At 46.4% G+C, this 10,475-nt stretch overlaps 1 protein-coding gene across 1 annotated transcript in view; it reads right to left on the bottom strand.

The window, feature by feature from the left end:
• Positions 1 to 281: 281 nt before the first annotated feature.
• The window catches only part of LOC149461839 (uncharacterized), a 108,145-nt gene continuing 97,951 nt past the window's right edge, over positions 282 to 10,475 (bottom strand). Inside the window, exon 6 of the mRNA XM_089677717.1 lies at positions 282 to 2,201. Coding sequence (XP_089533843.1) covers positions 1,161 to 2,201 — 1,041 coding nt within the window. The 3' untranslated portion in view covers positions 282 to 1,160. The remainder of the gene's footprint in view (positions 2,202 to 10,475) is intronic.

Below are 10,475 nucleotides of genomic sequence, written 5' to 3'. Positions count from 1 at the left end.
TGGTAAGGTGACCCCCATGTTGTGGACATGTGGCCTGGTATGGATCAGGAGGGGGGCACACTACAGCCCCCCTCTGCACTCTGTATGGTGGGCTGTATATGATATACTGCTGACCCCCGCACTCTGCCCCGTTATTGAAGGGTGTGAGGTGTCACCGAGGAGCAATGTTCTATATTGAAGTTTGCCCTCATTGCACCGACACACACAATAGTTTTTGTTCAATAAATGTTTTATTATAATTTTACATTTAACAAGATTGAAGCATAAAAATCAGGAAACAGTAAAGGAAGGAATCAGATTGGTCAGGAAGATCCCTTGTCTGGAATGTGGGGGCGGAGTCATTATTATTGGTGTACAATACAATACGCAACGTGTTCCATTATTATAACAAAGTATTGTAGAAAAGATCCCAACATAGAAAATGGGGGAAAGGAGGAAATAAAGGCGGATATGAAGGGGAATCTGTGTACGGGGAACACCTTAACAATCACCACCATTTTATTCTCCAGGGCCTCTGATGTCACAGAATAGATGTTTGGGGGTTTATCTCATCTTCAGGACCAAAATCTGCATTTTCCCATGTGTGCAAAATCATGCAGAAACAGCTCTGGCAGTGAGAGGGTTAATGTGGGCTAGATGGGATCCCTCTGCTGGGGTGACATTAGAGCTCCCCCTAGCTGCAGCCTGGTAATAACATTGCTGGGAGGTCTCTTCATTTCTCTGCTCCATACTTCCCGTCTTTATAGAAACGTCTCCTGACATTTGGGGGTCTATTCATAAAGAATGTGTAGAACCATTCACCTGGTGAGAGTTCATGTCCATTCCTCCTGTGTGAATAGGATGGGGAAATTAATGTTATTAGGCTATTTGCTGAGCTGTTTAAATGGATTGAATTGATTTAATATGGAAAATGCCATACTCGCTATTAGATGGTGATCATTTCTATGACACTTAGCACCATGTAAAGGCCAAATGCAGTATTTTCAATGTTAAATCAATGGTTGGTATAATGGTGTTGGGTTAATAACATATATCCTTCGGTGTGGACTGTACTCATCCGTGTCTGAGTATGATCTCAGGGATTAGTATGAAGCCATGCCTGACCATGAAAGAGAAGGGGGCTATTTATAGAAAATTTGTTGGATGAATGTGACAATCAATCATCCAACCATTTTCCCCGTGTGAAACTTTTGATGTTTTACAAGTCCTGAATTATGTACAAAACATTTCCCACACTCAGAACATGAATATGGCTTCTCCCCTGTGTGAGATCTCTGATGGATGTAAAGATTGGACTTCGCTGAAAAACATTTCCCACACTCAGGACAGCAATGAGGCTTCTCCCCTGTGTGAGATCTCTGATGTCTGTGAAGATCTGATCTATGTAAAAAACATTTCCTGCACTCAGGACAGGAAAGGGGCTTCTCCACCATGTGAGATCTCTGATGTCTGTGAAGAATGGACTTGTGTGAAAAACATTTCCCGCACTCAGGACAGGTGTATGGCTTGTCCCTCATGTGCGAACTCTGATGTATGGAAAGATTGGACTTCACTGAAAAATATTTCCCGCACTCAGAGCAGGAATACGGCTTTTCCCCCGTGTGAAACCTTTGATGTCTGACTAGCTCTGATTTATGTAAAAAACATTTTCCACACTCAGGACAGGAAAATGGCTTTTCTCCCGTATGTAATCTCTGATGGCTATAAAGATGAGACTTCACTGAAAAACATTTCCCACACTCAGGACAGGAATATGGCTTTTCCCCTGTGTGACATCTTTGATGTGTAACAAGATCTGATTTTTTTACAAAACATTTCCCACACTCAGGACAGGAATATGGCTTCTCCCCTGTGTGAGATCTCTGATGGCTGTAAAGATTGGACTTCACTGAAAAACATTTCCCGCACTCAGGACAGGAATATGGTTTCTCCCCTGTGTGAGATCTTTGATGCACATTAAGACCAGATTTAGCATGGAACCTCTTCCCGCACTCAGGACAGGAGAACATCTTCTTTGTTGGAAGGCCGGCCCGGTCCCGCACAGTCTGAGGTTCCTCAGGATACGAGGAATCCGATGGTCCATCTACACTGGGTGGTGCCGGATGGACATTGGAGGGAGCTGGGTTTTCTCCTGGACTATACTGTGTGATGTCCTCATCTTCTACTTTCCAGTCTGGAGACAAAGTGAGACAATCCTCAGAGGTTTTCATCATCTCCCGGCCATGGACTAAAATACAAAGACAAAGAGGATTACTAGACAGGAACTGATTGGTTCCCCCAAACCAGGACTCCACCCACATCAGGCAGCTTGGTCTCTGAGGAGCTTACAATTCCACCCTCAAGGGAACAAGGAAATGGCTCCTCTGATCTCCTACCAGGTCATTTCTTTATTCATGGACCTTAGTCAGAGAGTGAGGAAACAACCAGAACTGTCTTTTATAGGAGGGACAGTGATGAGGGGATTATAGGACGAGGGTCCCCACCCCCTCTATCACTCATCGCCATCTTCCCAACACAAGAAGTACTGCACTTCCTTATTTAGTCGATGATTTAGTCATGAAGAACAGCGGGGCTGAGCCCCACCAGAGGTCAGAGAGTGAGGATGGGGGGAGAACAACCAAGATGAAGACTGGACTGATCCTGAAGACCACCATCATTGGGGTATTGACTCCTCCCTCATTATCACTTTCTGTTTAAGGGTCCAAAGTTGGAGGATGTTATCACATTATTATCACCATGTAAAAGTCTGTGCTCCAATCACATCATCCGATATAAAATGTCCAGCTGGTAGGAAATGGGGGGAACAAAAGAGAATCCATATTATGTGTATATATAGCAGTGGGGGGAGGGGGAGAGCAGAAGTCAGGACTATGTAATGCAAAACTTATCATATAGGAAAAAACAATTAGGACTATATAGTATTAGAATGATGTAATGTACAACATAGAGTATACAGTGTAAGGGTCAGGACTCATAATATTGGTATTCAGCAATCAGCGGTGGCCTAGATGTCCACATGAGACAAGCTGTAGAGGTCCCACACTTCTGCCTCCCATCTCCTGAGACTGAATCCATTGTTTCTATGTGTTTATCAGATGATGGGGGATCTAGGTGGATCCTCCGTACTGCTCTCTCCTTTACAATAAAGTCTCCTCTTACCCGGTGATGTGAGGGGCGGCTGATTGTCCATCATGACGTCCTTGTAGAGATCCTTGTGTCCTTCTAAATACTCCCACTCCTCCATGGAGAAATAGACAGTGACACCCTGACACCTTATAGGAACCTGACACACACAATGATACAGTCACCAACCAGACACATCCCGTGTCTGTTACTGGAGAATGTCCCAGAATTCCCGGCACCGCTCACCTCTCCTGTCAGCAGCTCCATCATCTTCTTGGTGACTTCTAGAATCTTCTGCATGTTGTGTCTCTCAGGGTTTAGGGAGTCACATGGAGGCACTGTGATGGTCATATGATCACCTGACTTCAGAAGAGGAAATCTCTGTATTGAGGAACCAATAGGAATATCATGTTAGACTCCCAGAATCCTCCTCACCTCTCCACTCAGGTCTGTGTTTTATTAATAGAGATGAGAGTGATGTCATGTGACCTCCCAGAATCCTCCTCACCTCTCCGGTCAGGTCTGTGTTTTATTAATAGAGATAAGAGTGATGTCATGTGACCTCCCAGAATCCTCCTCACCTCTCCGGTCAGGTCTGTTTTATTAATAGAGATAAGAGTGATGTCATGTGACCTCCCAGAATCCTCCTCACCTCTCCGGTCAGCAGGTAGATGATCTCCAGGGTGAGGTTTAGTATCTTCTCAGTCATGTGACTCCGGTCCTCCTCCATCCTCATTGGTGCCATCATGTGATCTATACAGGTCTCCTTGTAGACGGATAACTTTGGGAAATGAAAGTAAGAATGATTTGGATGGTATTGGTCACACAATAATAGGATGTGGATGTGAGGGGGGAATAGGAGGGTTGCTGGACATTTAAAGTGTAACTAAAGACAGGCCACTTGTTTCATTTTGGATAGAGTAAGGGAGGGTTATAACCTCTGTCAGGTGTTTTTGCCATCTGTGTCCCATTGGGGAGATTTCCCTTCACTTCCTGTCTCTGAGCCAAAACAAGAAGTGAGAGGAAATCCCCCCAAAGTGAGGGAATTCTGCGGTGTCACCAGAACTAGTTTCCCCATTGGACGATTTACTCTCTGTTAAGTGTTCTGATGTCTTTGGGACTCTCTTTCACTTTTGGTTATAATGGTCACCGGGACAAATGGGGGCAGAAACCGCAATGAAAACTGACAGATGCTCTAATTCCTCTCTACTCCAAAACTACAAAAAAGTTTTACCTTCAGTTATACCTTAGGAACTACCGCCCCCCACGGGAACACGTTTAGATTAGACTGTTTAGTGTTTAGACCCCAGAACTCTCTTGGTCTGCCGGATCAGAAATCCCTTTTTCTCCGTTGGGTTTGTTTTGTCTCTGAACTGGTTTTGATGAGTTTTAGATCTGCAGACAAGGAATGATAAATGGTTACATAGTCGGTAAGGTTGACTAAAGACACTCGTCCCTCCAGTTCAGCCACATTGTGTGTATCTGCGTGTCTATGGCACCATCCTCTTCCATATCCCTTTACATTGTGTTCCCTAAGAAACACATCTAAAAGGTTTGTGAATGTATCTACACTCCCCGCTGACACACCAACTGTGGAAGGGAGTTCCACATCCTTACCTTTCTACCTATAAAGAACCTAACACACAGTTTAATCACTTTACCACCAGAAGGTATTACCCCTTCAGGACCAGGCCATTTTTTTTCTGTACAGCACTGCACTACTTTAACTGGAAATTGCTTGGTCATGCAACACTGAACCCAAATGAAATTTATATCATTTTTTCACACAAATGAAGCTTTACTTTGGTGGTATTTGATCATCACTGGGTTTTTATATTATGTAACACACTGCATTGTTACTAATTGCAGATTGTTAAATGGCCACAAGATGGCTGTGCTTTGCAATTCAGTTGACACAGGAAATTGTACAGCAACGCTGAGAACGCTGGGACTTGTATGCTGCAAGCAGGATTTCTTCATTCAGTTCAGCTGACAACTAGAGATTCCAATTAAGTGAGTAAAGGGGCTGGAGCATATAAAAGGGGAGGAGAGGAGAGGCAGGGTGCGTGTGAGAACAGAGTGCTGATCCAGGAGGCCTCAGGCTGGATCAGACTGAATCAGAGGATGGAGAAGGGAATTTCCAGATTGTTGATTGTACAGAGAGGCAGGATAGTCAATCCTGCATGTAGGTGGATTGTGCCACTGCCATTGGCACTGCTATCTCCATGGGAAGACAGCCAGAAAAGGGGCCCCCCAGCAACAAGGACATCATTTCACACCACTACTTTGAAGGACTGGTGAGAGAGTTCCTAACCCACACCACACCACCATGTGATACAGGTTCCATAGTTGTTGTTGCCGGTTACTAAAGTCCAGGATTCTTACAATGCAGACTGCCACATAGAGACACAGTCTCTGTAGCCCAATCAGTGCTGCGGCCTATCTACACCAGAAGCCCATTGAAGTATCACACACAGTATATCAGCCCTAATAGATTCTGTTGCCTGATTGGCAGGAACTGGAAAAAAGTAAAATCATATTACCTCCGGCCTGTTCTACACAAAGTTCCACTAGGACACTGGTGCTTGTCAATCCAGCAAAAGGTAGTGCAGTGTTAGTGCTGTCACTGTGCTGCATATGAGAATAATCCTGCATTTCTAGCACCTCAGCAACCTGGGAATGGGGTTGGGTGTGCCTGATCTTAGCAGGGACCTCTTCACCATCATCAGACCTACCTGCTGGGGTGGCACTGCTCTCTACAGGTTCATAATCTGAGCCGGATTCTGGTAGTGAGGCTTCCCCTTCACTCCCATCTGTCATGCTAGGAATCCTGTACGCCTCCCTAGGGAACCTTTTTTTGGACACTAAATTTACAGTTACTTAGTGGTGACTATGGGAAAAAGAGCTCCTGGCTAGCAATCAGGGACTGCTTGTGTGCTAGAAATAAAATGATCTGCTAGTGGTAGGAGAGATCAGGCTCAGATGTTGCTGACACTGTGGTTTTGCAGACAATGTATCAGAGATGGCAGTGATCTGAAAAATGATACCGACATTGCATTTGTTGGGGGGGTAAATGCAAGTGGTGGCAGTGATCAGGGCTGATCCTGCTAACACTGCATTTATGGCGACACCATACTATCAGGGACACTAGTATAGTTCTGACCATGACCAGGATACCAGTCCAGAGAAACACTATACTAGTGATCAGCGATTTATAGTGTGACTGATAATGTGGCAGCCAATCAGAGAATGGCAGTAACTGACACTGACTGGGGGGGACACTGACTGATGTCACTAGTGACACTAATACAGAGATCTGTGATAATACTGTACACTGTCACTGTACTAATGACTGTGGCTGGGTGACGGGGGTGATCAGGAAGGCAATCAAGGGGTTCACTGTGTGCCTAACAAGTGTATGTGTGCTGATTGTACTCCCAGACTGGATGGATTTTCTTCCTGATCTCAGCTCTGAATGGTAAGTGAGATCAGGGAGAAGAAGCAGCCAGATCTTGCTGTGTGATCACTAACACCCTGATCTCTGTGCTGTGGTTGGCCACAGTTATCAGCAGCTTCACAGCCACAATCATTGGCTGCAAGCCTGACAACAAACTCATGCTGTGTCCAACCACAGCGTGAGCAGCAAGGGGCGGCGTGCACTCCTGTAAACCAGGAAGGTGCTGGTAGACAAATGGATAAACACTTTTCCCTTTGTAAATGTCAGCACTGCTGCAGCACTTTCTGTACATCAGAGATGCCCCTTCACAGGGGGGATTAGGACACCTCCAGGATTAGGACACCTCCCAGGAGTAGGAAACCCCCCAGGATTAGGACAACCCCCCCAGGAGTAGGAAACCCCCCAGGATTAGGACATACCCCAGGATTAGGATGTCCTTTAGGATTAGGACATCCACCAGGGTTAGGATATTCCCCTGGATGAAGACAACCCCCCAGGAATAGGACAACCCCCAATATTAGGAAACCCCCCAAGATTAGGACACTCCCCAAAAATGTCATTTAACTGCCTCCTGTCTGCCATATAAGGTAATGACAAGTGCAAGGCGGTTCTCTTGTTCTGGGAGGATGTCATATGACGTCCTCTCACTCTAACCATGCGTGTGTGGCTCCGGGAGTGCGCAGCACGGCGATCAGTGGTGTGCTGTGTCCCTTGGACACAGCGGATCACTGATCAATGGAAAGAGCCAAAGATATGATTGAAGAGCCAAAGAGCGATCAGCTATGATTGGACACAATCCTTGCTGATCGCATGTAAACAGGGAAATTCCGGTTATTGGCATTTCTTTCCTCTCGGGCTGTCACGCTGACAGAGGAGAGGAGAGCCGGTAATCGGCATTCCTCAGAGGGAACATGTACACTGATCATCAGGGCACTGATGATCAGTGTGCCCTGATGAACAGTGTAGCCCCAGCAGTGCCACCTGTCAGTGCTCATCAGTGCCACCTGCCAGTGACCATCAGTGCACATCAATGCCACATATCAGTGCTCATCTGAGCTGCCTTTCAGTGTCACCTACCAGTGCCAGTCAGTGCTGCATATCAGTGCAAGTCAGTGCCGCCTATCAGCGCCCATCAGTGGTGCCTATCCATGCCGCCTATCAGTGTTATATATGAGTGCTGCCTTTTAGTGCCCGTCAGTGACGCCTGTCAATGTCCATCAGTGCCACCTACCAGTGCCTCCACATCAGTGCCCATCAGTGCAGCCTCTCAGTGCCCATCGCTGCAGCCTCATTAGCGCACATCAGTACAGGAGATAAATCACTTATTTACAAAATTTTAGAGCAAAAACTAAAAAAAAAACATTTTGTCCTCAAAATTTTCAGTGGTTTTTGGTTTGTTTAGCAAAAAATAAAAAACTTAGAGGTGATTAAATACCACCAAAAGAAAGCTCTATCTGTCACAAAAAAATGATAAAATTGTCATATGGGTACAGTGTTGCATGACCGCGCAATTGTCATTCCAAGTGCGACAGCATTGAAAGCTGAAAATCGGCCTGGTCAGGGAGGGGGTAGAAGTGCCCGGGAGGGGAGGGGTTATAGGTGTTGGACATTTATAATGTTTCACTTTAACCATTTAAACCTCCCTGCTCCCGGCCAACTGGATTCCTGCATTGTACATGTCCCTCAGGGTGATTGTCTGACACCCCCTTGTCTATTAGCCCAACTATTGTGCATTGGCTGCCATTGACTTCAGGAAGGATTGAGTTCAGCCAGTTCACTGAGCAACACTGGAACCGAACCCAGGAGAGCTCAGCTCACTCCTATGAGAAGACCACCTCACCACAATGAGGAGAATGTTCCGGCCCCAGAAGTGGGGGATGTTCTGCCCCGGAAGGGGTTAATCTGGGTTCCCACACTATATATGTGTGTATCATCATCTGCTGGAGATAAAAGACATCACAGTGACTATGGAGGAAGAGGACGGACATGACTATGGAGGAAGAGGACAGACATGACTATGGAGGAAGAGGACGGACGTGACTATGGAAGAAGAGAACGGACGTGACTATGGAGGAAGAGGACGGACGTGACTATGGAGGAAGAGGACAGACGCGACTATGGAGGAAGAGGACGGACGTGACTATGGAGGAAGAGGACGGACGTGACTATGGAGGAAGAGGACGGACGTGACTATGGAGGACGAGGCCGGACGTGAGTATGGAGGAAGAGGACGGACGTGACTATGGAGGAAGAGAACGGACGTGACTATGGAGGAAAAGGACGGACGTGACCATAGAGGAAGAGGACGGACGTGACCATGGAGGAACAGGACGGACGTGACCATGGAGGAAGAGGACGGACGTGACCATGGAGGAAGAGGACGGACGTGACCATGGAGGAAGAGGACGGACGTGACCATGGAGGAAGAGGACGGACGTGACTATGGAGGAAGAGGACGGAAGTGACTATGGAGGAAGAGGACGGACATGATGGGGGTTACTGGGTGTAAATAGAACATAACATCTTATTACCTCTTCTGCTGCAACTTCCACCAATGTCTCCTTTGTTCCTGTCTGTACCTAACATCACTTCCTGTCTGTACCTGAGATCACTTCCTGTCTGTACCTGACATCACTTCCTGTCTGTCTTCCATAGAGACTTCCTGTCTGGGTAGAAGTGAGATCTCCACCTTGTGGAGCTCAGAGGAACTGCAGCCCCGAGAAGCATCTGGTAGTGTGACCCCGGCCTATATGACTCCTCGGGGGAGGGGTTTTGGACCCTTTGATTTTGCAGTAACATTGATTGCAGATTTAGTCCTGTAGAACATCTGGTATATGGATACAAAGCCCCCCAGCTGGGAGTAAAGGGTGGAAATGGCTGGTGACCCCCAGATTTGGGCAATGATGTCATCACTATAAATGGATAAAACCCGCGCTATGTGTAACAACTCCAAACCTACAAAAACCTTCTAGCGGACTGCTGCTGTAACAAAGGGAAGGATTCCCTGTCATCTAGAAGAGCATTATGTGTCACAGCGCTGTCCTATTGTGTGTGCACAGAAATCATCACAAATACACTACAAATATGTGGAGACATTCAGAGATAAAGAGCTCGGGGCTCCAAATTATATTCTCTGCACATCCACTGCTTCCACTTTACACCCACTTCATTGGTCTTATGGGGTTTATCAATAAATGAAGGAAACTGAACCGTGTGCAAATCCATCCACAACATAAAGTGCTTTGTGCTCAAGATGCTGCTCCCTGCACATCCACTGCTTCCACTTTACACCCACTTCATTCATCTCATCAGATTTGCTGCTATAGGAAATCATCTCAAATCCTGTGCAAATCCATGGAGACAGACAATATTGTGTGCTCAGTATAGTGTTCTCTGCAAGTCCACCGCTTCCACTTTGCATCTACTTCAATCACTCTCCACCCTTTACTCTGGGCTGGGGGGCTTTGTATCCATATACCAGATGTTCTACAGGACTATATCTGCAATCAATGTTACTGCAAAATCAAAGGGGCCAAAACCCCTCCCCCGAGCAGTCATATATTTCTGTCCCCCTTGGTGGGAGTGGAGGTGACCCCTCTATAAGGATCTACAGTCCATACACACCCAGCACAAGGCCGGGGTCACACTACCAGATGCTTCTCGGGGCTGCAGTTCCTCTGAGCTCCACAAGGTGGGGATCTCACTTCTACCCAGACAGGAAGTCTCTATGGAAGACAGACAGGAAGTGATGTCAGGCACAGACAGGAAGTGATGTCAGGTACAGACAGGAAGTGATGTCAGGTACAGGAAGGAAATTTAGGAAGAAGCTGAGAGGAGACATTGGTGGAAGTGGCAGCAGAGGAGGTAATAAGATGTTATGTTCTATTTACACCCA

Source organism: Staurois parvus, unplaced genomic scaffold, assembly GCF_062004578.1.
Source record: "Staurois parvus isolate SC_StPar_1 unplaced genomic scaffold, SC_StPar_1.0 ptg000191l, whole genome shotgun sequence".
Taxonomy (NCBI): domain Eukaryota; kingdom Metazoa; phylum Chordata; class Amphibia; order Anura; family Ranidae; genus Staurois; species Staurois parvus.
This window is presented reverse-complemented; position numbering and strand designations above follow the sequence as displayed.